The following is a 25,000-nucleotide window of genomic DNA, read 5'->3' as shown; positions in this document are numbered from 1 at the left end:
ATGACAGATGGTACAAGGTTCACAGACTGACAGTGGGGAACAGGAACATAGTACAGGAGTGGAATAAAGAAAAGGTGTCAGGGAGGGGGTGGGGGGAGGGAGAGGAGGGAGCAGAGGAGGAGTAGTAGTAGAAGAAGAGGAGACTGTACTTGATCAAGCAGGAGGTGACAGAGGGTGGCACTCTAGAAAGACTTGAGGAAATGACATGAGACAAAAGACACAGAAAGACAATTCGACAAACGAGACAACAGAGGGATGAAGGAATGGAGGTGAGGATTCACCAAATAATTATGGAGGTTAACAGGTGTGGGATTCTGGAAGAATGCATACCTGGGTGGACTGGACGAAGCCTGAGGGATCTTAATCTTATTATGCACTAGCAAATACCACAAAGGGAAGAGGGAGAGAGGTGTCGGGGAACAGAGAGAGTGTGGAGAGTGAAGGGGTGGAGGGGAAAGATCGGAGGGAGGGGGGGGCGAGGAGGCGTGGGTGAAGGGAAGACTGTGAGGTGAGAGGAAGAGAAGGCAGCGTGAGGGGAGGTGAGGTAGTATGAGGGGAGGGGAAGGGAAAGCAACGTGAGAGGTAGGGAAGGGAAGACAGTGTGAGGTGAGAGGAAGGGAAGGCAGACGTGCCGTGGAGCATTAATTATGATTCCTACTGTTTTATCAAAACGATTCTGCACAGCATAATAGTGAAGATGGAAACAAAATAATGTCTGAAATCCATTTTCTACTGGTCATACGATAAAGATGGCCCAGAGACAAACTCCAGGCATAAATACCACCCGGACATGTCCGGAGCTGAACTGGCCGGAGACAAACACTGCTCAGATACATCTCGAGACAAACTTCCATCCAGACATAAATACCACCCGGACATGTCTGGAACCAAGCTGGCCAGAGACAAACACTGCTCAGATACGTCTGGAGACAAACTCCCGTCCGGACATAAACACCGCGAGGACACGTCCAGAGACAAACACGGTCCAGACATAACCACCATCCGGATATGTCTCGAAACAGAGACAGACAGACAGAGAGAGAGGGGAGGGGAGAGTGAGGGAGGAGATCTGGGAGGAGGGTAGTGCACTGAATTGGGAGGGGGTAGAGCAAGGATGGGACAGAGAGAGAGAGAGAGGAGGAGTAGCAAGAAGAAAGAAAGAAAGAGAGAGAGAGAGAGAGAGAGAGAGAGAGAGAGAGAGAGAGAGAGAGAGAGAGAGAGAGAGAGAGAGAGAGAGAGAGAGAGAGAGAGAGAGAGAGAGAGAGAGAGAGAGAGAGAGAGAGATAAGAAGAGAGAGAGAGAGAGAGAGGAGCGTGAAGAGAGACAGACAGACAGACAGACACCTCTCTCTGACAGAACTATAGAGTTCCTCGGCTGAGATTTTAGAACCTGCTGGAAGGACAACAATCTCTGCAGCATTTCACAAATCTAGGCTTTATAAGAGAGTGGCCAGACGGAAGCCACCACTGAAAAAAGGCACATGACAGCACACCTGGGGTTTGCAAAAATGCATGTGAAATACTCTGAGAGCATGAATAAAAAGATTATACGGTCTGATGAGATGGAAATTGAACTCTTTGGCCTGAATGGAAAGCACTATATCTGGTGGAAACTGAGTACAGCTCATCACCCATTTAACATCATCCCTACCGTGAAGCCTGGTGGTGGCAGCATCATGCTATGGGGATGTTTTTCAGTGGCAGGGACTGGGAGACTTGTAAGGATAGAGGGACAAATGAATGGAGCCAACTACAGGTAAATCCTTGAGTAGGACCTGCTTCAGAGTGCAAAAGACCTTTGACTGCAGTGAAGATTTACGTTCCAACAGGACAATGACCCCAAGCATGCAGCAAAAGCAACACTGGAATGGCTTCGAAACCAGAGCGTCAACCAGTTCAGTGTCCCAGCCAAAGCCCAGACTTGAATCCCATTGAGAATCTTTCGAAAGACTTGAAGTTTGCTGTTCACCGACACTCCCCATCCAACCTTACAGAGCTTGAGCAAATCTGCCAGGAAGAATGGGAGAAAATCCCTAAATCCAGATGTATAAAGCTGATACAGCTGTACCCAAGAAGACTCAAAACTGTAATCGCTGCTAAACGTGCTTCTACAAAGTATTGACTCAGGGAGGGAAGGGGGGGAGGTTCGGGGGGAGTTGAAGACTTATTGATGCAAGATATTTCAAGTTTTTACTTTTGATTTTTTTTTTTTAATTAAGAAAAACATGGTTTAACTCTCTCATTATGGGGTGTTTTGTGTAGATCGGTGAAATATATATTTTAACTTAATCCATTTTAAATTCAGGCTGGAACACAACAAAATGTGCCAAAAAAGTCGAGGGGTGTGAATACTTTCTGAAGGCACTGTGCATATACCATATATATATATATATATATATATATATATATATATATATATATATATATATATATATATATATATATATATATATATATATATATCAATAAATTTTCTTCCCTTCAAGGACTTCAACATGTTAAGATGTCAAGTTTACTATACTACTGGAAGTAAAATTGACAGATCATTTGGACGGTTTTATTAAGTTTTTCACTTGTATCTGACAGACAAAATTGCTTGTCCTGGACATTTGGAAAACCATTCATGCCAATTCCTGACAGGAGAAAGGCAAAACGTAGGAGAAGATCGGCACCAGGCATTCATTTGCTTAATGGTGCAGTTATTTTCCACAAAAAGTTCACTAAACAAGGTGTTGGACCCATTTTTTATTTTATTGTAACTTAAAACATTGGCCTTCTTGTTCACAGAAATCTAGCTGAACAAGAATGGGCAGCATGTTCATCGACTGTCAGATGAGTGAATAGCATCAATAACAAAGATGTCTAGCTTAAGAATGGATTAGTGTCAGAAAGGAAAGGGACGGGCAAAGTGAAAATGGAATATCTATTCAAGAAGTGGCTCCGAATACTAGCCTAAAGCTTGGAAATAATGCTGGGTGCCAGACAGTCTTGAAAGAGGTCCCGATAGATGCCTGTGATCTCTCGTTTGGGATTTGGTGAATCCATTCATTGTTGCACTAGAAGAAGTAACACGATCATTGTAGAATCGCTGGAGTGGAAGCTGAACTGATGATCAAAGAGTTGGAAATGAGATTATGCTTGAGATCTGCAGCATTGATATCTTGATAGCATCACTTTTCTTATTTTGGGAAGAAGACTGATTTGGCTGTAGTTAAGTGGATCAGACTTGAAACCATTCGTGTCAATATAAGGGGTGACGTTTGGAACTTTACACGACGAAGACTGGTGACCATCTAAGAAAGACCTGCATAATGTTGAGGAATGAAGTGAGGATCGGTCCTGCGTAGTTATTGTGCTGTTCTTGAGGGACAGTGTCAATGCCTTCAGGCCCATTGCAAAATGAGAAAGGGAATGTATTCAGAAACAGATTTGAGGAGACTCCACCAAGCGTTAGAGGATGTTTAAACACTTGAGAGTTTTGACCATCGGTTAGCTTGATGTTGGGCTCTGGTTCATTGAAGGACTGATTCACGCTGGTTGTGTGAGCTACTTTGAGACTTTAGGTTGTTATTCATTGGGTTTGCCTTCCAAGTAGTGAACATACAAGTTAGATTTTAGCAATTGCCTCAACATGTGCCTCAGTATATCAAGGATGGGATGCCGAATATGACAGTTGGAGGTATGAAGGGATGAACTGGTAGAGGAGGGAAAGCAGTCTGTTGAGGGAGGAATTTTCAATCATTAGGGTCAGGAGCCAATATGGATAAGACAACAGACCAATCAGTGAGAAAAATAGCAGATTTCAGACCAGTCAAATCTGTCTTGCCAAACTTCCATACACATAGGTGCTTGGGCGGCTGTCTGGAGACCATTGAGGAGACAAACACTTTCACAAGGACATGATCAGAACAGGGAGGGGGAGTGGAAGGAAAGGGAGGAGGATGAGGAGGAGGAGGAGATGATGAATGGTCTGTGTGGTGATCAATGAATGCGTGCTCGTGGGTTTTGGTTGGGCCACTGAAGGCCACTGAAGAATGGTGCAGCGGAACAGTTTGTTGCAGAGAGCTCAGTACTTTGGGCGAGAGAGTTCGTCAGGGAACAGGACTGAGTGACGAGTTCAGGCAGTACAGAGCGAGCAATTGGTTCTGGGAGTGGAGAGAGGCATCCTGTGAAGCCAGCTCGAGCCAACTGTGCCAGACAAAGTGTGCAAGTACGAAGAGGCCATGGGCCTGGACCATCACCGCCAGACCCATCTTTGTCCTCCAAGAGCTCCGCCATTTTTAGCTCCTCCGAGTGAACCTTCAGCAACAACCTCACACAGGCATCATGTAGGGGTCAGGTTTATCTCCTCTTTATCTTGTCATTTCCCCCCTGTCTTTATTATCCATCGCATGAGTGATGCCTGGTATCATGCCTGGTGTTGGCTTAATGGTTAGGGTGGTGGGCTTAGGATCCGAGGATCCTGAGTTCAAATCCCACTCGGCTGTTGAATTAATACCAGGTGGGGTTGACTCTGCCTGTCATCCTTCCGAGGTCGGCAAAATGAGTGCCAGCATGCTGGTATCCTGTGTCGGAGTGGCGACCCGTCCAGAATTGTACCCAATAGCCAAGGACACTGCTTAGGCAGCACCAACGGTCTGCACAGAGTATGGTCCCAGTGGATGGATGAGTGAGTTAAGAATTCAATAAGCCGTTGCAGATCGGTGGTGATTGGTTTCATAACTGTAAAGTGACTTCTGAATGACCATGATATGTGATTTTTTTTTCCTCTTACCTATTCATTCCCTTATTATTTATTATTATCCCCGCACTTTTAAAAATAAAAATGGGGGATATTGTAATCGGCTCTGTATTTTTGTCTGTCCGTTCTCCGTCACGTTATCTCCACCTCAACGGTAATGCAGAAATTCACCAAACTCGGTAGTTATGATCACCGCTTGGCAAGAATGTGTGAGAGCAGTTTCATTTTTGGCCCCACCTCTTGGGGTGGGGTCAAAAGGTCAAATACCAGAAAATGAAATTACCAGCACATTTTAAAACGGTTTTAATGAAACATGGTGTATGCAATCAACATTGGGGGGACACATGAAATTTTTTATTTTTAATTGGATTCAACCCCCAGTTCATGCCCCCAGGGGATTGACCCCTAGACTTCGAGTCACAGGGGTCAAAACAGAACACTTTTTTTGTTTGACTCAAAATTTGATACTGAGTCATTCTTGGAGGAACTTTTTGCCATCTTTTAACTTTGCTTTTGGTGGGAAGAGTGGGCATAAGCGATGGCGCATCATCGACCTCGTTCGAGTTCAACCTATTTTCACCATCTGCATGTTGGCCTGGCATGAGTAAGTCCGTGGCCATTGGGAACCAAACCTCAACAGGAGGTTTTATAAAACCACACCAGCTCGTCTTGGGTAAAATCACCCCATCCTATTAGATGGATGAACCGGCTGTAGCGACATATTCTCATTAGAGTTTTCTGTACGCCCCAAAAAACCAAAGCAAGGATTTGTTCGGCTTTAACAGCGGATGGCGTGCAGTCGCTTTTGACGGTCTGTCGCTAAATCAGTGATCGTTTGATGGATTCAAGGTGAAAGTGTGACGGATGGTGACAAAATAATGCTGCATGATAGGAGGAAGAGAGAGAGAGAGAGAGAGGAAGAAGTCTGAGTGTTATAATTTATGAACAAACATTCTCAAAGATTGCTTAATGATGATAGTTCTTCCATTTTCAACAAGATTGTTAATTTTTTTTTTTAAATTGTAAAACATTTAAGTGACGAAGAGATTTTCATTGCATTTCAGGGCTCTCCGAGCCAGTACTCATACCTTGAGCCAGCAGTGGGATTCCAGGACTCCTGTGAGAGCTGGCTGGCGGGCGTTTTGCACACAAAGGAATTGTCGTCGAACACAAAGAGCAAGGTATGACTGCTGCATTGGTGCTTGCCTTCTGGGATGCAAGAAGTTTTCAGAACCCAGTGAAGCAGTTTTACTTATTTAAACAGTAACTTTATCAAACATCTTATATTCAATGTGTCCTGTGGCAAGGATAACAAACATGTGATCAATGTGTTAGTCATGAACCACAGTATACTTTGTTTGGGTTTCACCCAAATCTTAGTTGCATTTAAACAATTGGATGGTATTTACTCGAGAATGTTAAATACCGTGTCCTATTTCGGGAGAGGAATGTGGTTTATCACTTTGTGAGAATCCATTCATGTGAAGACGTAGGAGGCCTGGAACAGGCTAGTTGAACATAGACTACTTTACCCTGCACCTTCCACTGTCAGATTCCTGCTGAGGTATGATGACATCATGTACCTGCCCAGGTAGTCAACGATAGCAGACCAACTTTGGCTAGACACACTGCCCGTTGTACCGGTGGTTCGTCCAATTTGGTCCGGATCATTTGCTGCCTGGGTGTGGATTAAGATTATCTCATGAAAAGTCCTTCGGTCGATTGTAAATGATGTGAATCGTCGATGAACTCCATACCATGAAAATTGAAAATTGGAAGTTGAGTACAACACTTGTTATATTTGGACGGTTTAGCATTTGGAGGTATATGATACTGTATTTGGTTTGGTTTATGATGTAGAAAGAAGGAGCTATCAGGAACGATGTTCATGAAGCAATCTGGGACATAGAGAGCAGGCTGCATGACGAGGAAAAAAATCTGAAGACAAAATATGAAGATGTTCCTCATGCAAAGGAAAAACTCGAGGTAAGATGGTTTTATGGACATTCGAGTTTGTGCCACATTTTCAAAGGCAAAGATGGATCTGAAGTAATGTCGGTGTCGGTTTTATCGTCGGACTTGCATGTGAAGGAAGATATCAAAATTGAAAATGTGTTTTTTTTTTGATATACTACCAACAAGTGAATTCACATTTGTTCCGACAAAAAAAAAACAACAACCTGTCACTTGTGTTTGTTTCTGCCTTATAGGCTGTATATTGGAATGTTCAAAAGTTTGTCGGAATTGCATGCATGCATGTTGTCTGGCATTAGTTTCATTACTCTGAAAACGTTTGTTGTTTCATGGCAACTTGGAAGAAAACTCGAGCGAGGACGATGGCACGCCATCACAAATCGCCATTCTTCCCACAAAAAGAAAGTTGAAAGATGGCAAGAAGTTCTACCAAGATTGACCCAATATCAAATTTTGCATTAATTTTTGTTTCTGTTTTGATCCTAAGTTCCCACCCCCTGTGGCATGAACACGGTGGTCAAATCCAAGAAATCGTTAGGCGACCTGTAGGCGTACAATTCAAACTAGAAGGGTACTCGGTAGAGCGCATACCTCCGCCACGTAATGCCTGTTGCCCCAAGAACATATCAGGTCCAATCCATTTTTCAAATATTATGCTGTACAGTACTATATCGTTTATGGCCCGATCTCGTATTCAGATCCAGATTCGGATCTTCACCAAAATCGAAACAATTCGCCGTGGTCACACACCCGACCTGTCCACCAAGTTTAATCCGAATCTGTCCACAACTTTTTGAGATATCGTGCTATCTATCAGTTTCGCCCGATCTCTCAATGGTGAAGAATCACTTTAAAAATTCGAGCAGCCCCCCCCCCCCCCCTTCAAAGTTGTGCAGAAGGACATCCCAAAGGTGTATGAAGAGAAGATAGGCATTAGTAATGAGTTCCATGTTCATCGACCCCCTCCCCACCCCCCCCCCACCCCCACTCCTTCCACCTTCCCAAAGAATGCCAACCCATGGGGTTTGTCCCTCTAGGTGCATCCTCTAAATGCTGAGTGCCAAGCGTGGAAGCAGCACGTATCATTTTAAAGTCTTTCCTGTAATTATGACGTAGTTGAAATTGTACTGCCGACCTAACCAGACTCGGAGTGGACACTCTCACCAAAATACTGCTGAATCTGGTTGGCTCATAATTTAAATTGCGGAAAAATGTTAACAATATCATTGTTGAGTTTTTATTTTTTATTTTGTTAACATCCACTATCAATCGGTCTTCATGGTACACTTGTCCAGGAGAGAAGCAACCTGAATGTGAATGACTGCTCAGACATGTGCGAAAAACCAAGTGGATGGCAACTACGATGACAGCAATGTTCATTAAATCATTGGTCAATGAAAACACAAGCCTATTCAACATGGGCAATTGAAAGACCATATTTATAAAAATTAAAGGTGCTGGAGGATACTGCAAGCTGAAAAGTGAGAGGATTTTGTTTTTTAATGTTGTGTGCATAGTTGAGACCTGTGGAAGAGCTAGGACTAGTCCAATGCATAGATCATGATGTAACATGATAAAAGGAACGGGGGGGGGGGGGGGGGAGACAGAGACAGAGACAGAGACAGAGAGACACACGAATCAACAGCAGGATTGAAGGCCAAGATAGAGGAGGGTGAACAAACAATGGGTGTGGGGAGGAATGAGGGGCAGGAGAGGATGCGCTGGATGGACAACATGGATAGGGATTGAAAGAAAATCTCAGGAGGGAAAACTGGAAATTTGGAAGGAGGAGGCATTGGGCTGGGGTGGTGATAGTTAACGAAGGTGGAAAATATTATAGTTATGGATTGGGGAGATCTGCGATGGTGGTGATATTCTATCTTGAAGACCTGGAGGAAATAGTGAGATTGAAGAGAATGTGGAAGTTGGTAAAAAGAGGAACGAATGAGTGGAAGTGGGCAGCGATCCTGGATTTAGGTAGTTTCACCAGGAGGGGGCTGATAATGGTGGGCAGTGTGTGTCCTGCAGAAACCTGGGGGGGTGGGGGGTGAGGGTGGTGAAGCATGGAAACAAACAGAGGTTGCAAGACCAGAAAGGAGGAAAGAGACGACAGAGAGACCACCAACCTGTCTGGGATAGAGAAGTGATGGACCCATAGACTCAGCTGCATCGCAGAAGATTCCAATAATCTTAAATGCCTTGGTTTCCACAGCCTCAAGCTGAACAACATGTGAGGCAGGGGAGCCAGCCCAGAGGGGAGAGCAGTATTCCATCAAGCTGCAGTTGAAGGCCCTGTAGGTGAACAGGAGTTCAGGTGTGCCAAGTTAGCACTTTGTATGATGGAGGATGCCCAGTGGCTGGCTTTGGAGGCCAACTTTGAATTGTGGTTTGCCCAAGAAATATCATGGCTGACAGTGAGACCCAAGAGTTTGAATGACTGAACTTCATCAATCGCATTGTTAAAGTTTATGATGATGATGTCATGTCCTGGTTTGTCAAAATAAATATTAAATCCTAGTCAAAATAAATCCTAGTCCATTGTGCAATTACTGACGATGATCGAACGTGTTAGGGAAATTTGAGCATCATATCAATGACGAGTAAACATTGCTACCGGTTGTCTTTTAGCATGTGCTTGTTTGACTCGACAATGATTTGCATAAATAAGGAGGGTATGGATGCAATTGTGGTGTTTTAATTCTGTATTGGTGTGGCATAGTGCACGTGGGTGTCACTCGACAACTGCCGCTATGAACTGGACTGCCTGGAGTCTCTGCTGGCGGAGGCTTGCACAGAGAGCATGACGGAAGAGAAAGCTCTCTACGAGGCCCATGGATCGACCATTTCTGAGCATGACATCCTAAGCAAGGCTTTACTGCCCCTCCGCCAGTTATACCGAAAGCTGCACCTGTATGCTGAGCATCGTACCTCCTTACTGCAGAAGGTGAGAGTTATGTTGATAATAATCTTATAGAAATAGATCTTTGTTGCCATTTTATCATGACCATATTACCTTTTTTGACAGGAAGGAGACTTGTAAGCTGATATTTGATTTGACTCCAGAGAGCTGACTTTTTATTCCCCTCCTCCCTCCTCTTTGAATGATTTATTCCTCATTTTTCAGAGCCACTTCCTCATTACTCCACCCTTGACTCACTGCAAAAAAAGTAAATAAAATAATTAATAAAAGGCTCTATTATGGGTTGTTTTCTCCCTTCCTTGTGTATCGAAATTTGTTGTATTCGTCTTGTCATGCGGGTAGTGCCACCACGCTCGTCTCGGTGGACAGGGTTGGCTTTTCTTTCGTCTACATTTCCTTGCACCGTTTAAGAGATTGTTTATCACAAAGAAAGACACCATTTTGGAATTGCGTGGTAAAGATGGTAAATAGAGAATAATTTAATTTGAAGCTACACAACCAATGAACTTGTTTTCATTGAACATGAAGTTTATTCATGTGTTGTCCTGAAATTTCATCTTTACTCCTGTGCATGATACTATGATGGATATAAAACAAACTGCACTTGTACAAGCATTTGGCAGCGTACGGAGGCTGTCCACTGGCTCGTTTGTAGTCTGTGCCAAGGTACTGTGGGGTCTTTAACATCCACTGGAGGTGTGTGTGCATGCAATGTCCTACCAAGGTTGGGGTCTTTAACATCAACTAGAGGTGTGTGCAGGCAATGTCCAAGCAAGGTTCTATGGGATGTTTAACATCCATTGGAGATGGGTGCACTCAATGTTCGACCAAAGTATGTGCTGGCAGACAGAACACTCAGATGAATGCCCCATACGATGTGTGGCACACTCATTTATGCAAAGCCCCAGAGTGATGGTTCATAGTTGGGTTGACGATCAACCACATGCTCTGCTATGGCTTAAAAGAGAGTAAATCGAGGCATGCTCATGCTTTTGGTAAGCCATACGTTGGTTTTGACAAAAATTGTCCATACTTTTGGTCTGTAGTGCATGGAATCGCCATGTTTGAGACTGATGGCTGATGATAATAAACTCGAAGTTGATAAACACATGCGGCCATCTCGGTGCAGTTTGGCACATGCTTGCTTTTTCTGTCGTGTCGAGCTCTCTGCAAAGAAATCAAACTATTATGATTGATGAAATGAGCAGGTCGATGGAGGTAGATGCCAACTACCATCAGGAGGCTCACTTTTTGGGTGTTAACCCTTCGTCAGAGCAAAAGAGGGCACCAACTTGACCACACATCCTAGTTATACATGCCTGTACCATCATTCGAGTTCCTATGTTTATGTCAGACATTGACAAATGTACAAACGAGGCAATAGCGATTGTTTTTTCACAGTACGGTTCATTTGGCAATATGTTAGTCTTATGAAAGGAGCAATTTATTTGACCATTGGAACACATCTTGACCACTTCGGAGTCCTTGAGACAAAACGATCTCCCGAAACAGTTTCCACTTTAAGAGTGTATAACATAGCATGCAGATAAAGTAATCTTGTAGAGTGAAGGAAATTTTTTTCCCACTTCATTGCGCTGGTTGTTAAAAACATTTATTAACATGAGTTTTCCACCCTTTTCCTTGTGTTTATGATAACTAGCAGAATACCCACGCCCACCGGCGATCTTGTTGCAAGCATGCAACACGTTCTTCGGACAACAGATTGCTGCCTCAAACGCTCAAAAATAAAAATAACCCGAATTACGTATACGAATGGAAAACGTGTGTGGTGCCTATGTGCATCTATAAAAATAACTGTCAGTGTGTGTGTGTTTCATTGGGTGTTTCCTCCATAACTCCAAGACCATGAAACCCATCAGCCTGAAACTTTGGCTGCGCACTAAGGGAATTGCAATGGAGTGCATGAGTGAAGATTGGGTGTTTGGGTTAATTAAAACACCCCTTTTGAAGATAATTAACAGCTTATCTTCATGAAAGGCTTATTCTTGGTCAGGCTAACTTCACCTCGTAGGAGTTTGAGCCGCCATTTTGATTCGGCCTACTAAAAAGGCCTTGCCTCGGAATGACTATCGATTCTCACGGACTAATTAAAGTATATAATCTAAATATGATTTTGGATTTGACGATTGGATCTTGTGGACTAAATAAGTGTTGAAATCTTCAGTGAAATCTGAAAATGTTAAGAAAATTACTAATTCTTCTAACTAAGCATATAAGCGTATTTGTTTAAGGAAGGCGATGTATCCTTCCACCTTCACCATCTATCTATAATTGCAGGTGTGTGTGTGTGTGTGTGTGTGTGTGTGTGTGTGTGTGTGTGTGTGTGTGTCTGTGACCGCTGTTTCTCGCCAACCACTGGTCCGATCTAATTGAAACTGGCCAGGTATATTGCTGGGGACCTGAGGATGTGCCTTTTCAAGGTTTGATATTAATCGGACAAGTGCTTCCCAAGTTATGGCCATTTATTTACCAAGCAATGACAGGACACGTTGCTGCGTAGGCATGGCCGATGGGGAAGAGATCCTCAGCCGCGTTCCCCATTACGGGTTACAACGTACGGGCTTCCGGATAGTGATGACTTTGTGTATTCTAATAATTTCTCGATTTCTTATGCACATTTATAGATAAACACAATGCCACAAGTTATGATCATTTTCATATTAGACGGTGCATAAATTTCGGTAACAGCAGAGTGAGCTGGTATGCTCCGAACCAGGAAGTAAATTTTAAACACGTGATAACTTATGATCAAAAATAAGCAAGTAGGAGACCAAATTTAAACAACAAGTGTTTTTTGGTACCTTTTAGATGTTTTTTGTTGCTGTTTTGGTACTTTCTTTCCCCCAGAAAATGGCGTCGCACGTCGTTTACGAGAGCGAAGGAATGGCCTGTATGGTTGTTTGAAAGTTTTATTTTTTCTCTCTGTCTCTGTCTCTGTCTCTGTCTCTGTCTCTGTCTCTGTCTCTGTCTCTGTCTCTGTCTCTGTCTCTGTCTCTGTCTCTGTCTCTGTCTCTGTCTCTGTCTCTGTCTCTCTCTCTCTCTCTCTCTCTCTCTCTCTCTCTCTCTCTATCTCTATCTCTATCTCTATCTCTATCTCTATCTCTATCTCTATCTCTATCTCTATCTCTATCTCTATCTCTATCTCTATCTCTATCTCTATCTCTATCTCTATCTCTATCTCTATCTCTATCTCTATCTCTATCTCTATCTCTATCTCTATCTCTATCTCTATCTCTATCTCTATCTCTATCTCTATCTCTATCTCTATCTCTATCTCTATCTCTATCTCTATCTCTATCTCTATCTCTATCTCTATCTCTCTCTTCTCTTTGTGTTTTTCCTTGCGATGACATTGCGAAAAGGCAAAATACGTTGGCGCTAATTGAATAATTGGCCATTAAATCTAAATTGTGAACAATCGTAACTGTGATATGCGAACTTCCAGGCCACGCACGTACGGCTACGCATGTACGGGCACGTGAGAGCGAAGGAACGGCCTGTGTGGTTGTTGTTTCTGGCTCGCGGTTTTAAAGTTTTTTTTTTTTATTTTTTTTTGCACGTTCGGCCATGCACGTACGGGCACGTACTAGTCTATCTATAATTCCAGCTGTGTGTGTGTGTGTGTGTGTGTGTGTGTGTGTGTGTGTGTGTGTGTGTGTGTGTGTGTGTGTGTGTGTGTGTGTGTGTGTGTGTGTGTGTGTGTGTGTGTGTGTGTGTGTGTGTGTGTGTCTGCGACCGCTGTTTCTCGACAACCACTGGCCTGATCTAATTGAAACTTGCCAGGTATATTGCTGGGTCCCTGTGGATGTGCCTTTTCAATGTCCGATATTAATCGGACAAGTGGTTCCCAAGTTTTGGCCATTTATTTACCAAACCAATGACAGTACACGGTGCTATGACGTCACAATTGACGTCACAATTCTTCTTCTTTTTTCTTTTTCTTTTTTTTCCTTTTTTTTTTGCACGTACGGGCACGTACTAATATTTACAAAAGAACGTGAAATTGCTAAACCATTAAACTTAACTTTTTTTTTACTTTTGCAACAATTATATTGAGTGAAGAAAAGATAAACGAATATGCCTGAAGTGTAACTTCATTGAGTGAAACAAAAATCATTTTTTAAGCCGGCGAAAGCTCCATAGCATGAGCACTGGGCATGGCGACCGCGGCTCGGTTCTCCATGAGGAAATCCCTGCAGTTTGGAAGGCAAAATAAATTGGAGGATTAGAATGAGTTCGGCGAACTAGGAGTTCAAGAGAGAATTGAAAAATGTTTTCACAATGTATGCATTCTCACTCCGCGGCAGGATGGCTGAGGTACACACACTTGCTCAAAGCTGTCTAGCCTGGGTTTGAATCTCAACCCAGCTATAAATCAAAATCCTGGTGTTTCACAGGCAGGGCGATTAATAATTGTGTGTGATGTCCCTCAAATGGACTTTAACTGGAATTAATTCGTTGGTGGACATGCTGGAATTCGTTGGTGGACATTAATGATCCGTTCGCAGTATCCTTCCTGAAGAGTAGGGGAGCTATCTTCAGCCTTCTGACCAAATTCCAAATCACTGCTCTAATCTACAGGGCACTGCATCAGCAGCACTGCCACACCCTCAGTCAATGATGCTATTTGCTGCCTTGTGCTGCACAGGAAAAAAAAAAGATGACGACCAGACCCCAATGTATAGTTTTTTATTGTAATAATATTGTTGTGGTTGACGAAATTCGCAAACCACCATTCAGGTCCCTTAGGTGAGATATCTCTGTAAGTATATGTGTAGTTAGGCCCAAACCCGTTGTTTAGAGGGAATAAATGTCATTCAGTCGGGCTGCGACTCTTCAGGATAGCCGTTTTTCTTTTACTATCTTTATTTTGGACCAGCCGCCATTACTACCACCACCAACCACGTCTCAACAGCCATCACAACAACAACCACCAACCACAACGCCGCTTCACAACAACAACCACCAACCGCAACGCCGCTTCACAACAACAACAACCACCAACCACAACGCCGCTTCACAACAACAACCACCAACCACAACGCCGCTTCACAACAACAACCACAACGCCGCCTCACAACAACAACCACCAACCACAACGCCGCTTCACAACAACAGCCACGACCTTTACCGTCACAACTCGCCACCATCGCATCCACACCATCTCGCGCCACTCGTGGGCACCGATACTGGACTCGTGCAGGGCGCGCACCGAGCAGCGTATTCAGAGACATCACAGACTTTCCGAAGAAAAACGGATCAAAAACGACTCACGCCCACTTTTGTTCCGTCCAATCGGTGAGCGAGGGGCGATTTGGCCCCGCCTCCAGGGCGTTGGAGGGCGGTCGCTATATGCAAATACATGAATCAAAAAGCATTCATGCCCACTTTTCCTCGGGCCAATGGGGAGCCAGTTAGAGAGGTGAAGGGTCGGAGGCAGAGGGTCAAGGGTGAAAGAGCGAAGCCACGGGGCTTATATAAACGGCTGCGTTCGTCAGTCAAGGAAGAGTTCAGTAAAGGAGTTGTGCGGAGTTCAAGAGAGTCGTCGGTGGAGCTGGAAAGAAGTGGGAGAAGTCAAGAGTGAAGAGTTGGGACGAGCCAAGAGAGGAGACGGAGAGGGCGAGTAGATGGAGCTGTGGAGAGGTGGTGGCGGCGAAGGGGACGAGGGGGTGCTCGCGTCGGTGCCGGGAGCTGCAGAGGGAGAGGCCAGCAACGCGACCGAGGTGGAGGAGGAGACGCTCGCCGCGGGACCCGAGACAGGGTGATATCCTCCTTCCCCCGAGCATCAGCAACCCCCTCCTGTTTTCCCCCCGCGCTGAGATAGTGCGACAAAGGGGGCCCCTTTCCCACCCCCTACCAGACACTGTCCGCGAGGCCTGCGGAGTTGAGGCACCACCGCCACTTCGCGTCTCATCATCAGACGGGTTGGCCCGACCCGGTCTCGGCCCCAGGCCCTCCTCATCCTTGAGGGCAGTTCCTTTTCTTTTGCTTTGGGAATATGTGTTGTCGCCGCCGTCTGTGAAGTAAAATTGTATCAGTGTTGCCGTGTGCCCGGTAGTCGGTTAGATCTGCATTGTTGCATTTGCTTTTTGTGTAATATTGCATTGTCTTCTTCTTTTACATTTGCTTTTGGTGTAATTGTATATGTGTGCTTTCCGTTCATCGCGAAATAAATGTGCTTATTGTTGAACTGTTTTCCCGCTTCGCTTCGTCTTTTCCTCTATTGAATCTCCATCTTGCTTCACGTAAAGGGTTGGTCGTGGGCTAAAACGCCCGATAATTAATCGAACCGTCGAGGCCGACGAATAACACCGCTCGGTTATCCCGATAGTACGGAACGGGTCGCTTAAAGTGGCCCGTGTCCGAAGTCGACCTGCCGCGAGGTGCGATCGCCCGGTCTACCCTCCGTGTGGGTACTTAGGTAGGTCGAATTTGGCGAGCAACCCTATCCCACGCGGGGGCCGATTGGCACGATCGCGGTGAGACCGAAAGGTCCACCCGTGACTAGTTCCCGGCGTTAGTCCGAGAGGGTCACAACTGGATTGTCCGTCCGGTGGGCGACGTGCCGCGATTCGAGTTACGTTGCCGTCTGCACGCCGGCGGGCGCGAATCCGCAACAATATATTAATTAATGTACTCTCAAAAGTTTCCGCTCAATTGTGAAAATTTAAAAACGAGCTATTTTGATCTGTATACCTATATAGTTGTTGAGAGAGTGCGTTGCGATTGTCTGACAACAAAACAGATTTCAAATATCTTTTTCACATGGTCAACTATATGTGGCCTGCTCTTGAGTTGGAACACCAAACAATCTTCATGTTATGGCCCTTGATGGCCTCTAAATATGTGCTTCGTTGTGGGAGTTCAATAGATGTACGTGAGATCCCGGGCAAGACCGGGTACCTTTATGGGAGGAGGGAGGGGAATAGGTGGGGTGGGAGTCTGGAGGAAGGGGGTGGGGTGGGAGGAGGTGGAGGAAGAAGTGGGAGGAGGGATCCAGCGTTGCCCAGGAGTGGTGTGTGAGTTTGGTGCGAGAGGGTGGAGTGACAGGGAGGGGTGTGGTGTAGGGAAAGGGTGTGGTGGGAGGAGACAGGGGAAGGATAGAAGGAGGGAAGGGAAGGGTGGGAGGAGTGACCCAGCGTTTCCCGGCAACGCCGGGTACCTTTGCTCGTATATAATACATCGTGCTAACGTAGTTTGAATAATTCCAATTGACTCTGCTCCTCCCCCCCCCCCAACTAGGAATAATATGCACAAGATGGGTGAAAAAAACTTTTCTTCCAAATTTGATGGAATCGAATGAAACTTGCACATGCGCAACATCAGGATGTCCTTATTAATCTCTGAAAGTTTCATCTTCCAAAGTCAAATCCTCTAAGAGTAGTGGATGAAACACACACACACACACACACACACACACACACACACACACACACACACACACACACACACACAGTACTTTCCCTCCAATATATCAAGATGAGTATCTTTAATGTCATCACTGATTATGATTTTGATCGCTTGCCTGAAAACTGCAACCAGTGTCTCCTGATGGAAACAAGTGACTCATTCTGAGAACTGTTCATTATGAAGTCTTCTCGCAATTTTAGTCACATGTCGGCGCAGACGCCTTCGACTAACTTGCTATATTGTGTTGTTTCTGGAGTCCGGTGGAAGGATTTGATTAATTGGTGTTCCACAGGCATCTTCCACCCTCGCTGATTGTGAAGAAATACAGTCTCTGGTGATTGCTCGGGTTCAAAAGGTCGAGGCCATCCTTGACAATGAGAGAATGAGTGATGCCACACTCAAGGTAAAAATGCCTAGTGGTGATGAAAAAAAGAAAAGGTGTATCTTTTTGTTCCTCAGCATTGTGTGTGGTGTTTCAGAACAACATCCAACCATTAACATCTCACTAAACCGAATATACCATCTAATGATCACTCGTAAAGATTTTTGTGATGTTTTTCATCCCATTGTTTGAATCATTGCTGGGAGAGCAGTTTTACTGCTCACCCCTGTAGGTGGAGTAGTGCCCCCTGAAGGTTAGAGCAGGAATTTGGAATTTGTTCAGGGTGCCTGCGATGGCTCTCTTACTCTTCGCGAAGGATACTGTGTGATATTTAACGTCCACCAACTAATGTCTGGACAGGAGGGTCGGATTGCGGTGGGGTTGCATTGAGGATGTGAGAGATAGAAATGAAAGAGAGAGATTATGATGGTGAAGAAGAAGAAGAAGGTATGTCTTACGACAGGCAAAAGTAGAAAGCAAAAAAAAAAGGCAAGCACTAATTGAATTAGGGGTTCCAGCAATGACATTTACATATGCACAGCAAATGACCCTCGGCCAATGGGCCCCTATGGACGAGAAAGCCAGTGTTGGCCCTAAACCACAGCCAGAATCGCTGATCCCACTCCCGTGGTGAGGTCTCAAGGTATGAGGTCCGATTGCAGCCATTAGGGTGAGCGAGGTCAGAACGATCAATGCCACGATGTCCCTCGGTGCCTTTGCTTTCCTGCTGACCTCCGAACTCTCAGCTCAAAGGGATTTTTTTTTTCCCCTTGGCGAACTCCACACTAAAGTCAAGCCATGATGCTGAGGTGGCCAGGCCTCAGCTGCCTCAAACAAGCAGATGACGTAGAAGGAGGACTCTGTCACTGTCTTGAGGTTCTAGGGTCGAGTCGATCCATCCTGTCCCCACCATCCGAGGTGCCACAAATTATTTTTGCCTCTGAAATGGCAGGCAGCCAGCTCCTTGCTCCTTTTTTAATTTTTTGTATACCTTGTCGAGGCTCGTATGAGAGCTAACACACAACGCACAGTGAGGGGGGCATGAGACAAGAGGGGTGAGAGTGGTAAGGACAAAATAGTGGGGAACAGAGACATTAGATCTGTGGAAGGAGGTGGGTTAGGGGTGGATTAACGGGGGTCGAAAAGATCGAGGATTTGGATGGGGGACGATAAGAGGTGGTGGTGAACGGCTGTTTTGAAGGCCTGGAGGGAAGAATGGGATTGAACAGAGTGACAGACCAGCATAAATCAGAGGTTTTGAACTCTAGTAAGGAAGATGAGAGATTTCTGAAGAGGATGTAGAAACACAGATGTTCAGAGGGCTGATGGGAATCTCCATGAGGGAAGAGAAGAGCCATGATGACATCAGGTGGTGCGGAGATTAGTGAAGAGGCATGTCTGTGTTGGTTGGAGCACTTGCTCAGTAAGGAGGGGAATATGGTCAAGCAGGCTTTTAGTATGGATACAGTTTGGTAGGAGGACTAGAAGTAGACAAAATCTGAGGTGGAAAGGGATTGTTGGAGAGGGACATGACTGAGGTTGGAGTTGCAGAGAGAGGATTCTCAGGGTTGAAGGGTCTGGAGAGGTAACAGTTGTGCAGCTGACTCCACAATCAAGTGGGATTCATTGGGGCCTGAAAGAAAAAGCGCCCATAATACCAAGAGGTCTGGTTTCTCACACAGAGGTTTAGTCAGGTAACACCACTTGGTACAAGGCCCAGCTGCTGAGAGACCACGCACATGCATGAAGCGGGTGCAAGGGCTGGAGCAACGCAACCACAACAGCAATAGCGCAACTGCCTCATGTCTTCCTGCAGGGTAATGAATAAACCCTCATATGAACAATGAACAACACCTGTAAGGGACACAGTATCGCAGTGTGAAAAGGACACTATTACAAGGAAGCATGTTGAAGTCCCAGCAAAGTACCCAAATGAGGCAAGAAGACCATGTTGTGAGAGGTACGACAGACACTTGCAACTGAGACCGAGGGGAATAAAACCAACGACACTAAAGCTCTCTTGGTCCTTCACTCGACTCCATGAGCCACTCTTCATGACACTGCCATGCTGGAGGGTGGCGTGAATCGGCCAACCTCTGCAAAGGTGGAGAAGCAGCCTCCTTCGGACCGTCCGGTTCAGCAGCCGAGATGCCACCAGTGGGTGTAAATGGTGGTTTGAAAATAGCTTCTGGTGGTGTGGGCAGCATATCAAATACGATTGGGCAGGACCCACTGTATCGATGAGACCTCCTGTTGTGAGATGGACTCTGCATGGGCATGGCAGAGCCTGCTGTGTCCTGTGGGAGATGGTGTGGTGAGGTAGGCTCAGAATCGGACTCTGGCTCCGAAGTTACATTTCAGCCTCAAACAGGACAGTGGCGAGCCTGGCCCATTAACGTAGACACAACAGGATAGCAGTCGCATAGACTTTGCTATGAAACTGAAAACAGGTAAATTTTCTGAGTTGGTACCATTCACTGTCATGACACATCCATGTCACCATATACTTGTCACGAGTTTTGCATTTGTCTCTGCCACCCTGGAGGAAGACGAGGTCACCGACATCAAAGTAGATTATGGAGGTTGAAGAGTGGCCACGAGACAACTCACGAGTACTCAGGATGTGGTTCTCCTTCCTGTTAATATTCTGATTGAAAACTAACTGTCTATATAATATCGGTAACTACTCACCAGTGAGTTGGTCCCGTTGAGTCCAGACTTCTCTAGCATAGAGGCCATCTCTGCGTATACCTTGATTCATATTGCCTGTAGCTAAGGCGAAAGTAACTGCAGATACAAGGCCACCCACTGGAGACAAGTGTAAGCATTCCAGACCCAGCTCTTCAAAAGCTCGTTCAGCCACTGGATTTTTATTACAGTTTTAGATTTGGGTGACCTGAAAATGGATGCCGTGCCTTTCCAATGTGGAATCATTAACTCAGGCAACAAATCCGGGTGCAGGATCAATCCGTATGGTGATGGGGCTATCTCCAAGTGGGTGTTGCTCTGCACACATTGTGAGGATAGCATTGCATAGCTGATCATGTTTTTCACCGTCAATAAGTCTCCTCCACGTGTGGGAGGAAACGGTTTCTCAGAGGACAAATATATCCTGGCGATACCTGCACATTGTATCTGCGAAATATGATGCCCCATCAGCAGTGGTTGGCTTGGTGGATGACATGGGATATGGATGCACAAGCAAATACTTGGGTGACTGGCACTGGTGACATGATGAGGAGACCATATCGGTGGCCCTGTCGATGTCTAAGCCAAAAAAGTACCTGTTAAAGTCATGCTTCGTTCGGTGTCTCGATGGGTGGTTGAACCTGATGTACAAAGCAGTTTGCAGCCCATCAATCACTGAGCGGGGATCAAGATCTGTTCATGAGAGGGCTGCAATGGCTGGTTGTCCCTGACGATTCGGAGGTGTCACGATTATCTTGCAGTCTGTCAGAGAATTCTGGACAGCCATGAAGGGATGAAGTGACTCATCAAGAAACATTATCTTTTCGCTTGATGTTTTACCTGCAGCGGCCATGTTTAAGGGATCCAGAAAGCCAGGATAGCCATTTAGGACTCGACCGAGTACTTCATATGCTCCCACAAATGACAGCAAAGCCAGAACAGTCAAGGGGGGCTCCACTGCAGCCAGACTAGCAACCTTGTGGGGCTTGCGCTTAATGTTCTGTCACACCATATCCATCCCAGTACTGTTGTTGACCTTGGGCAAATAATAGTCTTCGCCATCGACAGTGACAGGTTGTTCTGTTATAATGCAGACAAGACTCAGCACCAGTTATTAAGAGAACTCTCAGGTCTATCACCACCCAAGTAGAGATTGTCAGCCATCTTGGCAACATCGCCTTCCTGGATAAGCTCCCCCAAGACCCGAGACATGAGCTCCACTAAGTAAGTCTCTGAGCTGGGCATCCCCATCACTGAGCTATTGTAGATGTAGATTCCTTTATATGGGTTAGCGACACCACAGAACTTCATAGTCATGAGATAATAAGATCTGATAGAAGGCCTTTACGAGGTCTGTGGTAATGATACACTGCCATTTTGCAATCTGCGACAGCATGCTGTCAACATTTGGCATCAGGGAGGGTTGGGGTTTACTGTACTGCTCTACCTCCCAAAAGGATGTAATGAGTCTGCTCCCTCCACTTGGCTTCCTGATAAGAAAGGAAGGGTTTCAGTATTCTATGTGAACGTTGATGTGCTCGGGCTGAGCCACAATGCCTACAGCCTCCAGTTCATCAAACTTGTCTTTCAATTCATCCAAGTTGTTCTTATTGCATTTGGGAAGTCTCCCCTTTCTCTGTGGAGGTAGAGTTGGACCCATGTTGAAAAAGGCCTTGATATTGCTGCTAGCGCCATTATATTTGGAGATCTGAGGATTAAATACATCGTCATAAGCTTTATTGATATGGTGGGACCGATTGCGCAATTTGGTTGACCGGTAGTAATCTGGGTCAATGGGGACACTTCGGTTGACATATCCTCATCTGTAGCAATAGCATTTCAGTGGTGGGTCATGCCACATCCATCCATCAGGAGATTATCTTCAAAAAAGGCAGTCAACCTTTGGAACAGGCCTTCCAGGCATTCATCCGGCTCAAGTCTGATATTCGTCAGGTCCAAAAAATGAGCGCCTGTTAATTAAAAACCGAAATGTTGTCTTATCTTCTGCCAGATGTCCACAATTGACCTCGACAACTTGATGGTGGAGTTGCTCAGGATGATTGGGCATGAGGTCGAGGTGCGCATTCTTCTGAGTGGCAGTGCAGTGCTGATCCATGGGGACTTCAGCCGGGTCACGAGCAAAACGCCTGTTTGAGTTTGCAGCGGTCTTCTTTAGCCAAGTGACGTCATCGCCAAGAAAGGGAGCAAAGTTCACGTCAAGCGATTATAATATACGTCAGATTTTGGCGCGAACTCCCAAGAGTTATTGCCAATTGCCATTTCGCAAGATGAAGAGCAGCCATGGTGCTATTTACCCAACGACCACGCTAATCCTATACACTGTTCTGGTTTCCTGTCGGAGTGGTGACCCGTCCAGGATTGTGTCCAATAGCCAAGGAGACTGCTGAAGCAGCACCAACGCTCTGCACAGAGTATGGTCCCAGTGGATGGACGTTCTGGTTGTTGTAGGCCACAAACACGCCTAAACTGGTCTAAAACGTTAGTGATTAAATGTTAATGTTGGCAATTACGTTACCGTACGTGAACGTTTCGATTAGCGATCGCGTTCGTAAAACCTTTTCTGCTGTGGAGATGCACCACACCTGGTAAAAAATACGACTCATGTAAAAGAGTGTCAAGGGGAATGGAACACCGCTGCCACCACGCCAATAATGCCGAGGTCAGGTTTCTTACTCGGAGGTTCATTCAGGTTCAAGGCCCAGCTGTCCCAGCTGTCATGAGACCGCACACATGTACAAAGTGGGTACAAAGAGGTGGAGCAATTGCAAACACAACAGCAATGGCGTAGTAGTAGTAGTAGTAGTAGTAGTAGTAGTAGTAGTTGCTTCAACTTCCCATTTTAAATTTTTGGGGGGAGGTTGAGGGTGCTCGGGATGGCTGTTCACCACAAAGTTACCTGGAAGGACATCAGGTCAGTTGTCCAACCAATGTGTGAAGAGCGGATACACACACACACACACACACACACACACACACACACACACACACACACACACACACACACACACACACACACACACACACACACACACACACACACACTCCATTATATACATGGATTTCACTTTCTCAATCCATTCAAATATTTCCTTTTATTGCAACGCATTCACAGTTGTTTCTGTCTCTCTTTATATTTTGTTGCTTTAGAAAAACGGATTCACAATTTTACATTTTTCGCATCCCAGAGGGCACTCGATGTTTCAACGTTTGCATTTCATTGAAAGTTATGGCGCAGCGTGGGACAATGAGATTGCAACGTCTATTGAATGTCGGTTCACGTTCTTCAGCTCGTTTTCTCTCGTTTTTAAAGTAGTTTTGGGTACAGGGTTTCATAAAGCAATGCAAGCAGCTGACCGTTCTTCCCTGGACCCCAGACTATGATGTGCGATCTATCCGGGCTGGCGTCTCGCCTATGCAGCATCGACGATAACCTTCAAAACCTATCTAAGGTGGTCAATCTTGAAACACTCGTTCAGCGGATGGTGGACGTCGATCATTTCCTAAATGGAGCTCGCAAACGGATTATGGAGCAAGTGCAACTGTCCAGTGTGAAAGTAAGTATGTACACCTCTGTTATCTGTGCTATTTTTGTTGTTCATGTCTGTGAACCCGTTCATCAACACATTTATTGACCAAATAGTTACATTTAGCTATTCTGTTGCCTGCTAGATCAGCATCGCTGCCTTGCAGTGATATTTTGATCAAATATCCAAAGCCACTGGAGAATTGGCTGTAGTATTTGCTTGTGTGAACAGTCTGTAATGGGAGACAAAGGGAAACAAACAGCTGGCTCATCCTGTTTAATGTTCGCAGATGAAAGACGAAGAGCACAAATTGAAGAAGCTGCAGTCCGTTGTGGACTATGCCAAGTCCCTTTTGCCATCTGCACAACTTTCAATACTGCAACTACAAGAGCAGTTCAAGCAGCGGAAGGTAGGCCCAGATCTTTCGTGATTTTTTTTTTCTTTTTTGTCTACAAAGTCAAGGCTCGTGGAGGAGCTAGAACATAGAATGAATCAGGAATGAAGGACAAAATAGAGGTAGACTTGGACAAATGTACGGAAGTGGGGAAGAATTAGAGGTATGGGAGGACGCACGTGGCGGGCAAGATGGACACAGAACCAAACACTCAGAAAAGAAAAACTGGAAATTTGGAAAGAGTTGAGCTTGGCGAAGGTTATTGGGTGTACAAAAGATCATGGTTTTGGATTGGGGATGATCTGAGGTGGTGGTGAACAGCTGTCTTGAAGACCTGGTGGGAAGAAGGAGACTGAAGAGGATGTGAAAGTTGATTTCAAAGGTGGGGGAAAAAGAATAACAAATTAATGGAGGTGAGCAGTGATCCTGGATTTAGGTAGTTTCACAAGAAGGGAGTTGATGGTGGACCGTGTGAACCCTGTGGAAAACTGGGGAGGACAAAGCATGGAAAGAGCAGAGGCTGCAAGACCAGAAAGGAGGCGGTAGAATAGAGAGACCACCGATCTGTCTGTGATGCCGAAGTGATAAGCTCATAGACTCAGCTTCATCGCGAGAGATTCCAATGATCCTAAATGCCTTGGTTTCCACAGCGTGAAGCCGAGAAAGGTGTGAGGCAAGAGCACTTGCCCAGAAGGTAGAGCAGTACTCCATCAAGCTGTGGATAAAGGCCTTGTCGGTGGATAGGAGTTCAGGTATGCAAAGGAAGGACTTTGTATGATGGAGGATGCCCAGTGGCTGGTGGCTGGCTTTGGATTCCAACTTCGAAACGTGGTTTACCCAAGAAAGATCATGGCTGATAGTGAGACCCAGGACTTTGAATAACTGAACTTCCTCAAGAAGATCGTTAAGAAAGTAGATAGGAGGTT

The 25,000-nt window shown here is 45.3% G+C and overlaps 1 protein-coding gene across 3 annotated transcripts in view; it reads left to right on the top strand.

Annotated features, from left to right (window-relative positions):
• The window catches only part of LOC147012384 (uncharacterized), a 73,629-nt gene that overhangs the window by 26,028 nt on the left and 22,601 nt on the right, over positions 1-25,000 (top strand). For 2 of the 3 annotated variants that reach the window (XM_085856487.1, XM_085856488.1), the window contains 6 exons: positions 5,805-5,921; positions 6,601-6,726; positions 9,434-9,658; positions 17,358-17,468; positions 23,531-23,710; positions 23,970-24,089. In XM_085856487.1, coding sequence (XP_085712613.1) covers positions 5,805-5,921; positions 6,601-6,726; positions 9,434-9,658; positions 17,358-17,468; positions 23,531-23,710; positions 23,970-24,089 — 879 coding nt within the window. The remainder of the gene's footprint in view (positions 1-5,804; positions 5,922-6,600; positions 6,727-9,433; positions 9,659-17,357; positions 17,469-23,530; positions 23,711-23,969; positions 24,090-25,000) is intronic. The other variant, XM_085856489.1, reaches the window with a different exon arrangement.

Source organism: Eptatretus burgeri, chromosome 15, assembly GCF_056783735.1.
Source record: "Eptatretus burgeri isolate ZD-2024b chromosome 15, Ebu_testis_v1, whole genome shotgun sequence".
NCBI classification, from domain to species: Eukaryota; Metazoa; Chordata; class Myxini; order Myxiniformes; family Myxinidae; genus Eptatretus; species Eptatretus burgeri.
This window is presented reverse-complemented; position numbering and strand designations above follow the sequence as displayed.